This window comes from Dermacentor albipictus, chromosome 8 (assembly GCF_038994185.2).
Source record: "Dermacentor albipictus isolate Rhodes 1998 colony chromosome 8, USDA_Dalb.pri_finalv2, whole genome shotgun sequence".
NCBI classification, from domain to species: domain Eukaryota; kingdom Metazoa; phylum Arthropoda; class Arachnida; order Ixodida; family Ixodidae; genus Dermacentor; species Dermacentor albipictus.
The window spans coordinates 30027679-30046089 of record NC_091828.1 but is presented as its reverse complement, the minus strand read 5'-3'; the positions used below and the strand labels follow the sequence as shown (position 1 = coordinate 30046089).

The window sequence follows — 18411 nt, the reverse complement described above, 5'->3', positions numbered from 1 at the left end:
CACTAGACCGTAAGAACGAGTTGGTGTGTAGATGAGATAACTGACCTATATTATGTCGTCTACAACATTCGTCTTTCCTGTAGACATAAATACCTTGACCAAACAGGCTAGTAGCTTATTGTATTTAGGCCAAAAAACATTAAGTGTATCAAATAGTGCTTCACCTCCATTGGCAAAATTGAATTAGTATAATTAGAAGTAATTATATTCAGTAAGAGAAAGTTTCAAAAGAGAAGCGGCAGTATTTTTATAAGCTTGTAATCCCGTCTAGTTAAACATACCTTGCCTATGTTGTTACGGTACATATAGACAGGACCATGCGCGCAAGAGGGAGACGAAGAGGTAGTGGTGATGTGTCTACTGGGGCGGTGTACCAGCTTGGGCGTTTGCCACTATTTCCTATGTCAATAGTTATACATGTGTTTGTGCGTCGGGCTTCCTATCTGTAATATTTCTTGGAGTTGCGGGCTAACGACTCATAAAGGAGCTTCGCAGTGGCCGCCGCTTCGGTTCTTCACCGATGTCACCGGATATGTTGCCTGATTCTGCAACGCCTGCCTCGACTCCGTCGACTCTTGTACGCGCGCATCAACAGTTATCCGGGAACCTTGTGTGGCACCGATGGTGCCGACCTAAGTGTGTATCAGCGGATGAGCAGCCACAACAAATGGAATCTCACAGTGATGGCAGCGAACATATTTTTTTCACTTCGCGGGAACAGCGCGAGTGTGGTTTGAAAACCACGAAACTGAACTCCGTGACTGGGAGACCTGCAAGCAGAAGCTACGATATCTCTTCGGAAAACAACTGGACCCCAAGGCCGTTGCCAAAAAAAGTTGGCACCGTGAGTTCAAACCTCCCTCGAAGGTTACGTTGCCTATATGCAAGACGTACTGGCACTCTGCCGCAAAGCCGCCGCTAAAATGCCCGATTCTGGCAAATCGGGCATGCCTTAAAAAGTATCGTTCATGACACCTTCAATCTACTGATTTTTAAGGAATGTACTTTGAACAATGACGTTATCACAGACTGCAAGCGTTTTCAACAGATGAAAAGCCGTCGTATATCTACCAGTTATATGCACGGCTTCGCAATACGGCTGCAACATCGTCTTGTGAAGACCGACTAGACTCTCCTGCGCAGCAGCAGCAGCAGCCTCAGAGTAGCTAATGAGAAATGTGCGCCGTGAGCAGGAGGCCATGTGTTCTGAGGCTTTGAATCCATCTGTAAACGATTCATGTGCTCCTATAGTTCCCCTTGTTCAGGCTATTGTGAGCCGAAAACTCGCCTATGTCTGCTTTCAGTCAGTTTGCCCCATGGCCAGTCCCCCGTCAAGCGAACGTCCTTCGCTCGTGCATACCCAAAGTAATGGGTCCCTGGAAGTTTCGCAACGTGGCCGAGTGGCGTACACCGGATGACCGACATATTTGCTTCAGTTGTCACCTCGTCGGTCATGTCGCCTGATACTGTCGCAACCGCTGGTCCTCGATCAGGTTCTCCAAAAGCCCTCGTCCAGGCGGCGGTTTTCGCCATTTGCAGCAGCAAGCCGAGCCGGACCTGCAAGTCACGGATGGTATGACCACATGGCGCAGTCGTTTACCGTCACCGAGTACTCAACCTGTCCCGTCCGCCACAAAGTCGTCGCCGGTCGTGCAGGTCCCCCCAGTACCGTCACCTGTCGCCTTCCTTCCGACCTCGCCGCGTACTTCCGGAAAACTAAAGATGCAGCTCCTGTATGTGATGCTGCATTGTCAACGTCTCCCCCAAAGCCTTTCACCCTGCCGACCAGACGCAATTTAGTACATGTAGAATTGGACGGTGTACATGTCCCTGCCCTTGTTGTTACTTGAGCCCATATCACGTAATGAGCAATCTTTGTTGCCGCCTGAAGGAAATCTGTGCATTTGCCGCATCCCATCTTTCAGGGTCGCCGATGGAAGAACGCCCATTAGGCTTGAAATATGTGCAGCCCGAATTACTGTTGCTGTTGAACACTTCCGTTTTATTTGCTTTTCTTGAGCGGCGCTTCGATTACTTGATCTTCGGACGTGACTTTTTTATCGGATGATTCAGCATTGATTGATTGCAGTGCCGGCAGTCACCAACTTGTGCTGCCTAATCAATGCTGTCCTCCAAAATAAGCTAAGGTTCATTTTTGGTTCTGCAGACTTCTTACGCTTGCCACCTCAAGCCACAGTGCACGCATCTTCGACGTGCTTCCAACTCTTCCTGATAGTATGGGCTGACTCTTAATATCAATGTTCTCTTCCTACGCACAGCTGCTGTTCCTCATACAATTGTGTCTACTGCAGACAACTGCGTATTCCTTCCTATATTAAAGTTTGGTTCACGTACGAAAGTTATCCCTGAAGGCGTGTTGCTCGGCAACGCTTCGCCGATTGACGATACCGCCATCTCTGTATTGCGTGTTCCATCCTCGTCTGCAGCCACCTGCTGTCCGATCAGTTCCGCAGCGTCCCTTCACAGCATATTTTAAAAGACGATCGCGCATGACCCGCTTCCCGAAGAGGCTGATGATGTCTATCGCGTCCTCGTGTCTTATCGCGAGGTCATTGGAGACCACCCGCTTGGACAGACTTTCGTTGTGCTGCTAGTCCTTTCTGCAGACATCCTTATTGCGTGTCACACGCAAAAGGTCACGTTGTTGAAGCTGAAGTGCAATTGAAGCCTTTTAGAGTCCTTGGGCATCGCCGGTTATCGTATTGAAGAAGAATGGCAGCGGGCAATTTGTTGTCTACTACGGCCAACTGAAGAACATTAAGAAGTAGGATGTGTACCCTCTTCCGCTGAGTGATGACGCTCTCGACTTCCGTCACGGATCCAAATACTTCCCTACAAGCGACCTCCGATCCGGTTATTGGCAGGTTACAGTTGATGAACCCGACTGTGAGAAGAGCGCTTTCGTTATATCTTTCGGACATCGTGATATCCTAGTAACTTCCGGAAGAATGATGGACTCTTTCAAAAGATAAAGTGCCAAGAGTGACAAAACACTAAGAAGGAACAAAGACAGGCCAAGGCGCTTTTGAAAGGTGTACACCAACTAGCCCCACAACGTCTTTTACGGTAAAGATGAACTCTTTCCTTCGGGGTTGTAACTGGACCACCTGCCAAAGTTATCTGGACGATGTAATCGTATTCTTACGGAAGCATGAAAGAAGAGAGATGAAGAAGATCGTGAGGCGCTGGCTGCTGCGTTTTGGTACTAGTAATCCATCTTAACCCCATTGACTCTGCTTGTATATACATTGTAAATACAGTCTTATGTTCCCAACATCCCGGTAACATACTAGTGGGAGGTGCGGGGTACCAGGGCTGGAAACGGAGCTCCGCAGTGGACGTCGCATCACCGTCATCACCATGAATGACGATGAGCACTGGGAATCATGCCGTTGCCGCCTCCAACGTCACCAGCGCCCGCTACGTCGCTTTCGCCTTCGGTACTGGTTGTGCAACCGAAGGATCCCGGAACTTTCTGCAGCACTGATGGCGCCAACGTTGAAGAGTGGGTTGCTACGTACGAACGTGTGAGTGGAATCAACAGATCGGACCCTACGCTTATGCTAGCTAACCTGTTGTTCTCCCTAAGAGGCACGACAAAACTGTGGTTCGACAACCACGAAGATGACGTGACCAGCTGGGACCAATGCAAAGAGAAGTTAGCACAGTTGTTTGGCAAACCAGCCGCCCGTAAAATTGCCGTAAAGCAGGAACTGGCCTACCGTGCCCAATTCCCCACGGAGTCCTATGTTTCCTATATTCAGGACGTGCGGGCGCTTTGTCGTAAAGCCGATGACGAGATGACAGAAGTAGAGAAGGTACGGCATGTGGGGGAAGGGAATTGCTGACGGCGCCTTTAATCTGCTCATCTGCGGAAGCTGCTCTAGAGTTGATACTATCATCAAAGAATGCATACAATTCGAGCAGGTCTAACGTCGACGCGTCCTGCAACCATGCACCAGACTTCCCAATACTTCCGCAACGTCGACGTGTGAAGACACGCTGTGCTATTAGAAGTGCCCTGCCAACCAGCTGCACTACACATGTAGCAACATTTTGCTTCAAGACGTGATTCTTCGCAACGGTGTGCAAAGGCAGATGCTGACAGATCGTGGCCGCTACTTCCTGTCCCAAATTGTCAATACCATACTTCGTCCCTGCTCCTCCGAACGGAAGTTTGGAACCGCATATCACCCGCAAACAAACGTACTGACTGAACAACTGAATCGTACCATCGCAGAGATGTGTGTCTATATTTCAGCAGACCATTGTGATTGGGACAGCACTTTGCATTATGTGGCGTTTGCATACAATTCGTCACGTCAGGATGCCACCGCTCTCTCGTGATTCTACCTCTTGTTTGGTGGCCATTCCACTATGTTTTTGGTCACCCTGCCACCTTAGCTGTCACGAGGTACCACGGAATACGCTCATGACGCCGTTGGTCGGGCTCGTGTGGCTCACCAGGCTGCCTATGATCGATTTACAACCACCGATGCATCACACAACACTCGCTACAACAGTCACCACCAGACCCTTTACTTTTACTTGAATACCCGGTACCTGGACGCACCGTGTATTAGAACGATTAACTGACAAACTACAAGATCACCCTTGTTGAATACACGCCAGCGTCCTCCCAGCTACGAACTGACGTCGTCCACGTGTCCCGCTTAAAACCACACTGTTCATACTTCGCTATCATTCGAACAAGCGCCGGGACGGCGATCCAGCCCACAAGCGTTATGTTACATTGCATTTGGACGAGACTATGAGCGCAAGAGGGAGATGAAGAGAAAGTGGTAGACTGTGACAGGAGCAGTGACCTTTACAGGAGCCTGATTTGTTCCTACGGTAGATTAGGTGACTCGGAAGGTCCGTTAAAGCGCGCTGACGAGGCCTGGTTCCTGAGCTCCAGAACACTGGTTCTGGTCAAGTAGCTGGTGATTTTCTTTAAATCTTTGTCTTTTACGTATTTGTTTTTGACCTTTTCTTTCAATATCTGCTAACCTGCCAGAGTTATTTCCTGTTTCTTTGCAATGTCACTCTCAACGCCAGGCCAGGAGGCTTTCTCCTGGACGGCTTCGGTTCCTAACTCTGATTTGCCGGTGGAGGTTTTCTTACGCAGTGGGACGAGCAGCGTACCCATGGCTTTGGTTCCGAGTGATGGCGGAGTGATTCGCATGAAGAATCCCAAAGCAATACAAACCGAACTCCGGATGGCCTCGGCCAATTTTCAACAAATCACCAAGGTTCGACAGTTCGTCCGAGGGGCGATTCCTTGCTGCTCGTAAGACCAGGCTTGTGTTCAGGATTTACTAAAGTGCGATGTTTTCGCGACACATCCGGTGAGCAGTTTTATTCCTCATCACCTTGCATGTTCCAAAGGCCTAATCTACGGTGTCGACAGAAGTCGATGTCTGGCAGAGATTTTGGAAATGTTTTCAGCGGCAGGCGTGATTTCTGTGTATCGTTGCAGCCATGTCGTTGATAATAAGCGCATGCCCACTGAAACAGTCATTGTGTCTTTCGCTGGTATGAACCGCCCATCGGAAATCAAGGCATGGCCACTGATATACCGAGTTGAGCCTCTATCACCTCGCGTCCTTCAGTGTCTAAAGTGCTGGTGGTTCGGGCACTCCATAAGAGGCTGCAAATCCAACACACTATGCCGAATTTGTGGAGAAGGTCATCACTCAAATGACTGTTCTTCCCGAAATGAGTCCTGCTGCCTTTGCAGTGGTCCCCACCCCGCAGATGAGCCTAATTGCACTGCAAGGGCAAAAGAAGTTCAAATCCTTGAAATAATGGATAGACGTCGATGCTCTTATCGTGAGGCCATTGGAGAAAATCAGAGTAGGACTCAGGGGTATGCTGGTATAACGGCCCGTCAAACGATGTGTACGGAAAACTCAATCCCTGAGGATGTGGCAACTTCCGTAGAAAAGGCGCTGGAGAAAGCATTGGAGCGCATCATGACAAATCTCACCGACTTCTTGTTCAGGTACTGTCCTCACAACTAACTCCGTGGCTTCAACTAAATAATAAAGCCAATATTGAAGATCCAGTGTCGGATCTACAACGGAGTCCACCAATTGAAATATCTACCGCGCAGACATTCACAAATAACGAGCCTTCAAAGCGATCAACTTCTGATACATTCGACGAAATCTGTCTGTCCGACACAGATGGGATGCAAAATCAAGATGTAGATATGGACTCCCGATCTCTTAAACAAACAAGGTCACCAACAGAGAAAAAAGCTAGCTCTCCCACCAAGTCCAAGGCAAAAAAGTATGTTAGAGAGATTCCTACCAAGAAGGACTTCTTAAAAGAAAGCGTTTTAGACCAAACAGTTTCTACTGCTCGGATTTATTCACCATAGGAACTTCAACAGTAATTCTGTGAAATTGTCGTTGCCTACTTTTCGCTGCAACAGATTTATTATATCTGATTTCTAAATATTCTCCAGATATTATTATTTTACAGGAAACTTGGCTTCTTGCTGGTCAGGCTTTTTATCTAAAAAATGTCCGATGTTTTCCATTGGATCGCCTATCCCGATTAGGTGGTTTAGTTTTGTTTGTCTCATCAAAAATCTGCCATAGAGTTACTATAAACTACCAGATAATTTCCCCAGACTGTGAAATCTTAGCACTGGATATAATACTCCCTGGTTGCACACATTTTCTATAATTAACACGTACTTCCCCACAGGAGTGCAAGATACCCGCTATCTGGACACCTCTACCGCAAGCAATCAGAAGAACATCCCACTGGTGGGACACATTAATTGTCATCATGTATCGTGGGTTTTCCGAACGGACACTTGTGGCAAACGCTTGTGGGATGGGCCTTAAGAAGTTAGTTATCTTGCTTAAATTCCAGAGTGCATACTTTCGTACGGGATCAGGCGCGATCTGCCCTTGATCTTACGTTTGTTACCACGAGCATGTCTGTCACCTCCTGGAAGACTGTAGACTCTGGAACTAACAGTGATCACCTCCCTATAATTTTTGAACTGCTTACCCCATTAACTAGTTTAGGTAGTAATGTGTGCACATTTGTTAATTACGAAAAATTTAAAATTCATTAAAATCAGCTTTACACGCTTAGGAGGGCATGGATAGGGATATTAAAGCAATGAGCATATGTTTCATTCTAAAACAGTCATAAAAAATAGCTCAGTTTGTTGTGCAATCTACTAAGGGTGGATCATAGTGTCCCTGGTGGAATTCTGACTGCGAGCGAGTTTGTAGACGTAGAAAAGCAGCGTGGAAGAAACTTTTATTCAACCGAAGTCCTGTTAATTCGGCTGATTGTACATATGGAGCTACAACATTTAACGAACAGTCTCAAAAGCTAAGGGGGATTATGATTCCAAGCACTACACATGCCTTTCCAAGTCTTGCAATAACAAAGCCCTGTTTAAATTTCTTAGATCTCGTAAAGTTATACCGGCGCCCGTGAATGTCGATTATGTCATTCTATGAAAACAAGAAGTAGGGGAATCACTTGAGAAAATTGCTCAAGGACCCGCGCGACGTTTCAAACATAAATTTCCCTTAGGCCTAAAGAAACCTCCCTTGGCAGACGGCTTTGAAACAGCAACAGCGGCAGAGATTGAGCGCATAATTTGTTCGTTGCCAGCGTCAGCCCCGGTCCAGATGGAATTACAACAGGAATGCTAAGTTTTATTTCATTATGCACCTCCGGACCTCCTAAAAATAATAAATTTTTCTCTCAAGAATGCATGGGCTCCAAGACAGTGGAGTGTAGCTAAAGTAATTCCACTATTAAAGAGAAAATCAGCTGGACTTAGACAACAAAGACCAATTTCTCTTACATTCAATGTCGTGAAATTAATAGAAAGAGTTCTTCACGGCCGTATAACAAATTTTATGCAGGATGACACCCTTCTCAGTCCTTGCTAGATTACATTTCGTGCGGCCACTCCATATGGTGCGCCCATCTAGATTTAGAGAGCCGCGTTGAACGTGCTCGCTGCAAACGAGAGTATGCAGCTTTGGTGACGCTAGATGTATCAAAAGCACACGATTCTGTACAACATTGTATTCTATTCGATAAACTTCAGTCTACGAATTTCCCAAAATATATGACCGCTAGGATCTCTGAATTTGTAAGAGATAGAGAGTTTTATTGTTACCAACACGGTATTTCAACGTCCAAACGCAAGCAGACCGGAGGTGTACCACGGGGTTCCGTTCTTTCCCCTATATTATTTACCATTTGCTAAATACAATTCCTTTGTGTCCGGAAATATATGTTTATGTTTATGCGGACGATATAGCATTTTTTACGTCCGCAAATAATATACATTCACTAGAACAGTCGTTCCAGAATTACTTAGGAATGCTGGAGACATGGCTAGAGGGGTCATGCATGTCGTTAAATATTTGCAAAAGTGCGGTATAAGTATTCCCATTAAATGCACAGGTGCATATCCTTTTACAATACCGACAGGAAATAATTCCTCAAGTTGACGCATTCAAGTACCTTGGTGTCATTCACGATGGCAAACTCACCTGGTGCAGTGACGTTGAACATATTAAAACAAAGGCAGAACGAGCCGTAGCTACGCTCCGCCGGCTCAGCCACCGTCGCTCTGGACTACGCAGGGATACCTTACTGATGATCTATAAAATGCATGTTCGGCCCATATTAGAATTTGGCTGCGTGATATTTTCCGGTGGCCCGGCCTAGAAAATTAAACCTCTCATGCTTTTAGAAAGAGAAGCTCTACGGTCATGCCTTGGTCTACCTAGATTTGTTGCCAACGCTGGTTTTTATCAGGGAGCTCATATACCCACTGTAGATTGCAGATTCCACATACTTACGGTTCAGACATTTTTTTTTTAAATTTAGGACTATTTAAACATACGTACCCAATATGCTTCTATCACTGAACCTGCTGAGTTTTTCCAAGTACCGTGGTCGAGATTGCATAGTTCAAATAGTATTCGTACAAGCACAGTTATAAAAATTCGATGTGTCCATACGCCAAGTTCACCATTCAAATGATGCATTTACAGAGCTCAAAATTGAGTTCGAGGACATATTTCCTAATCATGCTAAACTATTACCAAGGCGAGATTTAATTAATATCTTACACGGCCACCTACACCAGCTAACCACTGACAGCGTAAAAGCTACTGACGCTTCTGTTTGCAATGAGAAAGCAGCAGTGGGGATCTTCTCTGAATCTCTTCAGAGATCCTTCTCCCTTCGCCTTCCCGACTTAACACCTATATTTCAGGCAGAATTATTAGCGATTATATTAGCATTACGAAAGCTCCCCGAAAAGACCCATTAGCTGCTACCGTGACCGACTCGCTATCTGTATGCACAGCACTAACTACATCTTTAAATTCAGCAATTCAAAGAACCTTTAGTTTGATGGTACCTCCGTACTTACGAAAAGTATGTTTGCTTTGGGTACCGGGACATCATGGGTTGCACTTGAATGAAATCGCGGATTCACTCGCACGAGCATCCCTGATCGGCCGAATCATATCTGTTTTGCCAACAGCAGCTTATGTCACCGCGGCTAGGTACAGAAATTTCACTATATCTCAAAATTCTGTAATATCCATGCTAACATCGTTCTCAGAATTCCACCATCTTAGCTTCCCATGGAATAATAATTGGTGTCCTTCAAGGCAATTGGAAGTATCTTTTACAAAATTAAGATGTGGTATAACTCCTCTAAATTTTTACTTGCACAGGTCTGGTCTCACTATGGCCCCTCTCTGTTCTTCTTGCAGTGCACCTGAAACTATCGAACATTATTTTTTCTCTTGCCGCCACTTTCTAAAACGAAGGAAAATATTAGAATACTCTTTTACCAAACTTGGCCTATCGCTAACCTCGACTTCACTGGGATCCAGCCACAGGGATGCTTTTCTTGCAGTTTACAATTTTATTAGAGAGACAAAAAGAGTACCTTGCTGATGTTCTACAATTATCCATAGCTTCTATTATTTCATTTCTTCACGTTAAATTGTTTATCGAAATTCTTAACAATATTTTCATTGCAACTCTAAATTACAATTCTATCGTACCATGCTCCAATATTAAAGTCTAGTTTATCTATACTTCTAACCTTACGGAAAACCGCCTGCTTCTTGGCCAATCCCCCATGGTGAATACGCGCCATTGTCTTGGGCACAAGACAAGACAAGCCTGCGCGTTCACCACTAACATTTACAGCGAAGCTGTATATGGCAAGGGTTCCGTACATTTTTCTTTTCCGTGAACAAAAAAGTATCATCATCAATGCTTCATACCCCCGTAAGTTTCCAACCACTGTAATCGGTCATAGCCCCGTAAGGAAGAGGCTTCAGACGCTCAGCAATAAGAAGGGAACAGTGCTTACATTTTTTTGCAATCACGCATACAACATGCGGAACAGCATGTCAAAAACAGTCGTTATCAATGGCTCAAACTGCTGTAAGCGAAAAAAATGCAATCGCTCATACCTCCGTACGGTAGCGGTGGATTGGCGGATCGAGCCGTACTGACAGAAGGTTATTTGGGATAATTTACGCGGCCATGCCTGAACCGCAGTTTCTTCTTCGAAACCGCGTGAGTCATGAAAATTTGCGACTTGTATATTACAAGCTATGTAGCGCTAAAGGGGTCTACTGGTATCGCAATGCATATATGCGCCGTGTCTGTTCATAAATTTCGCTTAAAAAGAATGTGTACCAGTTCAACACGTCGAGTTATTTATGATGCTCCTCTACACACTTAACATTCCCTTATTACTTATGTATGAGAGACATTGCATTTTACGTGGAAAAAATACCTTGATATTTAGTGTCAACATTATAAATCAATGTTTGAAGGACACTGCCCAGAGAAGCTTTCATCACGATTATTATTACTCTGGTGAGTCATTTTAGTCAAATGTGACAACTGTATTAGGCCTATAAGGAACAGATAGGCGCGCATTTTGTGTGAAAAGGTTCGGTACTACTATTGCCGTTCTCTGAAATAGGCACCCAGAAACGCATTGGGTGTTAAAAATTTCGTGGTTAAGATCTAGAAACAATAAAATGCAAGTGATGAAATGGGTATAGCGACCCTAGCTTAGCAGCTTTTATCGACGACATGGCACACCCCTCCCTCAACGGAAGCAAGCGACTGTCGTTATGGCGAGGCGCGCATTGTTCACGAAACCCAGCAGTTCACTGTAACTTTGAATTGAAAGCATGAAGTAGCGGTTTACAGCTCCAATTACAATGCCTATAGCACACTAGAGGCACTACGGCGCAGCTTAGGCTCCGTTGAAACGGAAAAATGCAAACACATTCCGCCTCACCATGTCTCGATTTTGCGTTGTTTAATTATACAAACTGAAAACTATTTGATTCGTCAGTGCACAAAAGAGAACCTCCGATACAAGCCTCATGAAGAAGATGCCACAAGCCACACAGGAATACTTGAATTCCACAGGAGAACAAAGATATCTTCAATATGCGCCACACTACTAATGAATGGGGCTTTGGTGTCTTGCAGGCTGCAGCGAAACCATCCAAAATGCTTATTTCACTCAAACATTTGAACCGAGCAACCTGTGTCAGTTCTCCAAACAAATTCATCATGTCTGTTTTTCAAGCAGATATCACCAATAAATTGCTCAAGTGAGTTGAACGTGTAGCAGGGAAAGGAAATAAATATTGGTACATTTCTTTCAGTGCCCTGTATATAGCTGTAAGCCTCAATCAGCTTTACTTCAAGTTACCGCCACTTAAATTGAACCGGTGAAGAATGGCCTAATTTTATGAACCATTTAAAAACGCAAGTGGCGCTGGCCGAATCTAAACTGCAGTCCCACTTAAGTTCTCGTGTTACAGCCGAGCGTTTCTGTGAAGAAATACAAAAATTCGATATACCGTGAACAATTCGTATTGAGCAAATATGTTTTAGCGTGTTAAAATCAAGATAGATGTTGCAGAAGCCACATATAGCCAGCGTTTAATTGTGACACGCATATTGCACCATGGCGGGCATGGAATCTTAACTGGATTCTTATGTGCGGTGCTTTTGCGTATACGCTTTTATTATTGCATATCATATTGACCGCAAATAAAGACGGGGACAGAGAGAGAGAACACATAAACAGCACGGGCTCTCTCCCTCTGTTCCCGTCTTTATTTGCGGTCAATACGATATGCAGTAAATACCAACTAGGCCAAAGTGAAGTTCTTCTGAAGCTTTTATTATTCACGTGAGCTACCACCGCAAAGCGTAGATCCGCGCATGAAAAAGCCGTAATGGGATGGTCTGAGCTCTCCCTGGAGGCACTATAGTGTTGCTTTTGAGAAATATATTTTCGTGTAGAAAGTATGCTCGTTGATTACATTTTCGCGAATGAAGACGCCGTAAAATATATATTTGAGAGGCCCGTCATAAGTATACAAGCATTGGAAACGAGATGAACAAGCAGAAACACTGCAGAATTCATCCGGACACCACCTGAACTGCAGCAGACGACAGGCGCGAGTCCCTGCCGTAAAGTCACGCGAGCTACGCTCGCAGCGCCCCTCTAGGTCGTTCTCGAGGCTAATACTCTAAAGCCATGAAGTATTCCATACCACCCTGAGCAGTTGTAGTGGAAGTTTTCAACAGCTTCGCTGGTCATCCACCTTCACAGAGTCGAATGGGTCACGTTTTTTTTCCCCAAGTAAATAGTTATCCATATGTTTGTGCGTCGGGCTTCGTCTTCGTAGCAATATTAAAGGGACCCTGCAACGATTTTGACGATTTTCTACAAACGTTCCGAGTCGTTAGAGAAGGTCCTTCTGATCATTAATTTACACCTCTAAGTGCTCTGCGTAAAGCGTGTAATTCATTATAAGGTTTTAAAAATGCACATCACTGCCGATCGCAGCACACCACTCGGCGGAATTTTAAGCCGCCCCTACCCATATGACAGAAATCGCCCAAATTAGTAGGGCGAGTTATACGATTGGCTGACCAGGGCGAATGATCGATAATTTTTCCAACTTTATGGTAAACAAATGATGTTTGTAATAGTTGGAATGTTAGTTTATTTGTTTTTGTAAAAAGAAAGTAACATAAAGACAATGCACAATAACAATTTTTCAGTACACTTAAGCCGTTCCGGCCCACAGCAAATGTCGTCTGCTTGAGTTACAACTTGTTTATCATGTGTTCCGTTTTTAAGGAGAGTTCCGCAGTCAGTGTCGGTCTCTCTTTCCGCGAGCGCTATGATACGACTTTGTTGCGTTGTGGACTACAAAGGTAGCGACTGGCAATATGTCAACCTGCGACACTGTGTCCTTCTGCAAGCCAGTAGACGAGCGGACTGGCTGCAGCACATTGGACAGCCACTATTCGATGGGCGCCAGGATTTGCGCGATTGCGGCCGTCATATTACACCGGAAGATTACTAACGCAGTAGCGTTTCGCGAGTCCGGTATGAGGGTAAGCGCAAGTGCAACGGTACAGGGCCTGGCCGTGTCGCCTTGTGTGTCGCTTCAGGGGATGAACAGAAGCGCAAATGTGAATGGTCTGCACGGTGCAGCCACCTGGTGGCGGAGAGCTCAGCCAGACACAGTAGCAATAACAAAATGTATTTTTCTTTGATGCTGGTGTAAATTTTTAGCAGGAGTGTAATCGTTAACACGTTTTCGTAAATGTTTACAATGTTTCACACTTGGTTAGAGCAACATTAGCTCTTTCTTTGGCTGATTAAGCTCTGTGCCAACTGGTGGCTGGACCGAGGAGACCAATCAGACAGCTCACATATGTCTACGCTAAAGTTCCTTCATCAGCTTGAGTTTATGCCTTCACCGTTCCGTCCAAACGTTCCGCTAGCGTGTGAATAACGGAATACCAGACACGTTCGGCGCTACGACAGGATGCTCGCAAAGCACGCTGCTTCGACAGCTCTCGCTTGGGATTGGCGGCTAAGCCGCCAGCGGAGACGTTTCGGGCGGGCCGGGGGCGGGCTCTAATATAACCGGAAGTGGGCCATGTGACGTCGCATTGTGACGCGGAACCAGTGAAGGCGGAGCTTAGCCCCGATCGCTCGGCGAATGAGTTGAGGAGGAAAAGCATGGCTAGGGAAGCGGGTAACTTGTAATCGCTTGTAGCTCCATTATTACGTAACGCTTCGCTTAAATTGTGGTGTGAATCTTCTACTTAAGCTGTACCCTACGCGTCTACAAAATTTTCCCGAACCGTTTCAGGGGCTCATTAGGCATAAGGTGGCATAGAAGACGTATTATAGTTACGAAGTAGATCAAAGCATCGTGATGCACATTCCTGGTGCAATTTCTACGTTTTGAGATTCATACTCAGACAGCGGCTACAAGGCATTTTTCTCAAGCTAATTTACAACGCGTTACAACACTCCGTTCAATGGCGTTATGCGCGCGCTGCAAGAGTGCCAAAAGCTGACGAATAATCGCGCAATCTTAGATTCACGGAAGTGTCAAATTTTACAATGAAGTCATGTGCTTGATGCCAATAATAAATTATATTCCCGATAATTTTGCCGCAAAGCCCTCACCTTATGCAGTTCGTTACAACCTTACAGGGTAGTCAGCCGATCTGAGGACTGGCTAACCTCCCTGTTTTTCCATCTGTTTCTCCTCCTCTCGTTTCAACTTTCGTGTTTGTGTTTGTTATACAGAATCTTTTTTTTAACGGATAACCATGTGTTCAAGGACCCTGCTTTATTTATTATACGTTTATTTGTACAAGTTTTCTTTTTATCAAGGTGCCGTTCTATTTACAATTTTGATGTAACAAACTATCGTCTGGTGTTGTGTCTAAAACCGAAAAGCTTTAAATTCATGCACTTGCATGACATCTGATATTTACGATTACCTGTAGGAATGTTGGACTATAGAAATGTATAGAAATGTTTGAATTTAGATGCGAACTGTTGAGCAAACGACCTGCAAATGTGGAACCTAAATTATGTCGATGATAGCCCAATGTGTTTTAGGTTCTCCGATGCACACTGCGTTATATCATACACCAATACAATATAAAGCTGTTTCTGACTTTGATAAAATAAAGGGGCTTAGTTACTATGTAATGTCGTTCGAGACTGGATGTACGATGAAATGAGAAGCATTTGTTATCAATTTCATGCGGCACCATGAGTATGACAAGATTGGGGAAGATATCAGCACGTCACCTAGTGCACTTTGAGGGCCGTATCCATTCAAGTAGAGAATCATTATTTACTACAGCAGTGAAGCGTGCAACAGGGCAAAACTATAGGTGTTCAAAGGAAATAAAATTATTCAACACAGCTACTTTATAGTGTACCACTGCATTTACATCTAGTGTAACTGTTATCTACAGATTACCTGGATGGCAAATCCGTGTTCCTCGACCACCGCACATCCGAAGCCTCTTGACAAGCTCCCGATCAGGGCACACACGTTTCCCATTTCATCAGCTGCCGCCATGAAATTGGTGCCGGAATGACCTTGTGGATGTCCGATATCTGGGCACACTTGCTCCGCTCTTCTGTGGTGGAATGATAAACACGTAGGTCGTTTCAAAGAGGTACAAAACGTAAAAGTGTAAAACAAGTTCTGCTGCAATTACGGGCTCAAACGAACACATGAAATCGAGGCGCAAAAGTGACCAGTGAGCTCACTGCTCCTGCCTGGAATTCGTATCGTCTGCACAATGAGACACCGACGTTTGCTTCAGAGAAGCTAAGTATGCTGAAGGCATTTGTTGGCCTTCGCTCCTGCACCATTTAAAATTTTACGAGGTTTCGAAAATATCTGAAATTCAGAATTTGGCCCTCCTGGGTGGTGAGATGAAATTCTCTCAGTAAGCATAATGACAAAGTGGCATATTATCATTATTCATATTTTAGGACACAATGAAGAGACAAAGACTAGCCACCTTAAGTACTAAAAACCTGCATTAAGTATAGCGTATCTTATGAAGGCTCTTATTGATACAAGCATGACCCTAAAAACTTTTATCTTGGTTCGGGGGTAATCCTTACAGATCAAATTTTTTGTTGCTCTTTTGTAGTGAGTGCTTCTTTTGTGTCCGTATAACGCATACCGTTGAATAAAGTAAACAACACCAAGCTAGCACACGGGCAACAAAGAGTTTTTACACCTACTTTTGAAGTGTACTCATGATTCTTGAAAATCAGGTGTGTGTATTAATGAAACAAAATGTAAGGCGCTTAGGCAATCCGCGCGATCAGCCAGCAAGTTCATAGTACAAATTCTACAAACAATATATGTACGTCAAAAAAGCAGAGAAAGATGAAAGATGCATTGTGCATGCAAGCGAACGTGAGTTCTTTTTTTTATTTCTCCATGCTCTAGACACGCACTGATGTTTACCAACCTGAGGATTTAAGGATATGGCGCTGGCCTTTTTATTACTTTCAGTCATGCGTTTTAAGGTTGTAAGCTATGGTTACAATAATCTGGTTGGACACAGTTATATGAGTTACTGGCCTATTTGCGACGCATACACGATAATCATAACTGAAATTGAGGACTAAGGCTATTGAATACCATGAAATTTACTCCGGTTACAGCAGGATAACGGACGACGTACACATATGATCTGGCTTGGCGTCCTGTTCAACCCACCGGCTGCAACAGACACCTGACGGACGCCACATAAAGTGTGTTCATGAAAATCCAGCATCCCGCCCACGTTTCATTTCTAGTATTGAGCCCGTGGGTATAGGAAGTTTTCTAAACTGACGTGTACATGAGGTCTTTGGGTGTGTCTGGTGTAACATTAACGTAATGGCCGAAATGATGTGACCTCGACTATTCATAATCACAATACCACATTAAGAGAAAACATAGGGAAGGCGGGAGATGGAAATTCAAGACAATGAGCAATACGAGAACAGCGTAAAAACAGAAGCCAACGTTTGAACAAGTGGACTGGTCTTTTTCAAGGCGGCATATGCTTTTTTCAGCACAGTACCTTTACCTATATATACTGTACCAAGGAAAGAATACGTCACCATGAAAAAGGCGTGTCCACTTGTCGAAACGTTGACTCCAGTTTTACCAGTTTCTCGTTTTTCTCAAGGCCACATTAAGGTGGACAGATGTTTAAGTATTATGCGCTCTCGTGTAGGTCACACTAGTAACAACGAGAGTGAACAAATGGAATAGGGGTACTAACGATATCATCACGGCAGCAGTAGTTTAGACCTACTTGTGAAATTGATCAATATGCGGAAATTGTTCACATCTGGCGATTGCTTCTTTTAAACCGTACGTTTAACTACATAGGCGGTGATGTTCTTGTACCGGGTAAACAATATTTTTGCCATAGCGATTCGATTCAATCAGAAATATTTTGTCCGTCTAGTGCGGTAGTATAAGACAGTGCCACAAGTCTTCATGTTCTGAGAGCCATGTAAGTCTCCGCCGCAATAAACTTGCGAGCGTAGGGAAGTGAGCCACCAGAAAGGGTGCTTCGTGAATACTCCTTCCGCACCAGCACACTCCTAGATTGCGCGATGACAGGAGAGCAAGTCTCAGCCGTCGATAATTAGGTGTAAGCATGATGACAGCACAAGATACATATATTGGTTCACGACACGCGCGGTACACCTAGCTTTTACGGCAAGCAGGCCGCGCAAAGCACTAGTACAGCGAGCGGTGTGACGCACATAAAAAAGTGCTCGCTTATCCTAGCTCGTTCCGCAGTTCGGAGTTCCCATTGTTGTCCAGCGACCGCGTTTCTCAAACATCCTTCACTTTCCCCTCTGATTGGTGGAAGCAGACGCCATGGCGCGTGCAGTTCCACCAATTAAGTATACTTTACTCACGTGACGTAAAGCACAGTTTCCTGCAACTGCACCATAAGTTCTTGCTCTCCGCGCATTACTGCTGACCGAACCGGAACCCTACGATTGCAGCATAAATATGGTGCAAGTTTTGCCGCCGAGCGCTCACGCGTGGCCTTCAGCTTCGTTATTCTGCGGTGGGACGGCTGTTTGCGCCGCGTCGTGTTAAGCAGACGATGTTTAACATCACGGTGTGCGAGAGCAGGTTAGTTAGCCGGTGAGCAATTCAACATCGTAGACGAGCGCAGTGGTACATACGAGAAAGCTATAAAACATCATATGGATGACATGAAAGAAACGGGAATATAAATTCCCAAGTACGAGAATGGGAGCGACAACGCCCAGTGTCTAATGTAGGTAACGCATGAACTTTCCGGTTAGACACCCGTAACGGTCTTGTAAGTTATTTTCTCTTTTCATAATGCGCATAGCTAGTCACAGATTCCCGGATGAGCGACCATTGCATGAAAAACCGCTAGTGAGGCGATTCCTTCAACATTTGAGAGTTTTAGCGTTCCCGCGTTATT

General features: G+C 44.9%; 1 protein-coding gene across 1 annotated transcript in view; it reads right to left on the bottom strand.

Moving 5' to 3' along the window:
• The window catches only part of LOC139049221 (glutathione hydrolase-like YwrD proenzyme), a 100371-nt gene that overhangs the window by 52425 nt on the left and 29535 nt on the right, over window positions 1-18411 (bottom strand). Inside the window, exon 4 of the mRNA XM_070524586.1 lies at window positions 15396-15558. Within this exon, the coding sequence (XP_070380687.1) occupies window positions 15396-15558 (163 nt within the window). The remainder of the gene's footprint in view (window positions 1-15395; window positions 15559-18411) is intronic.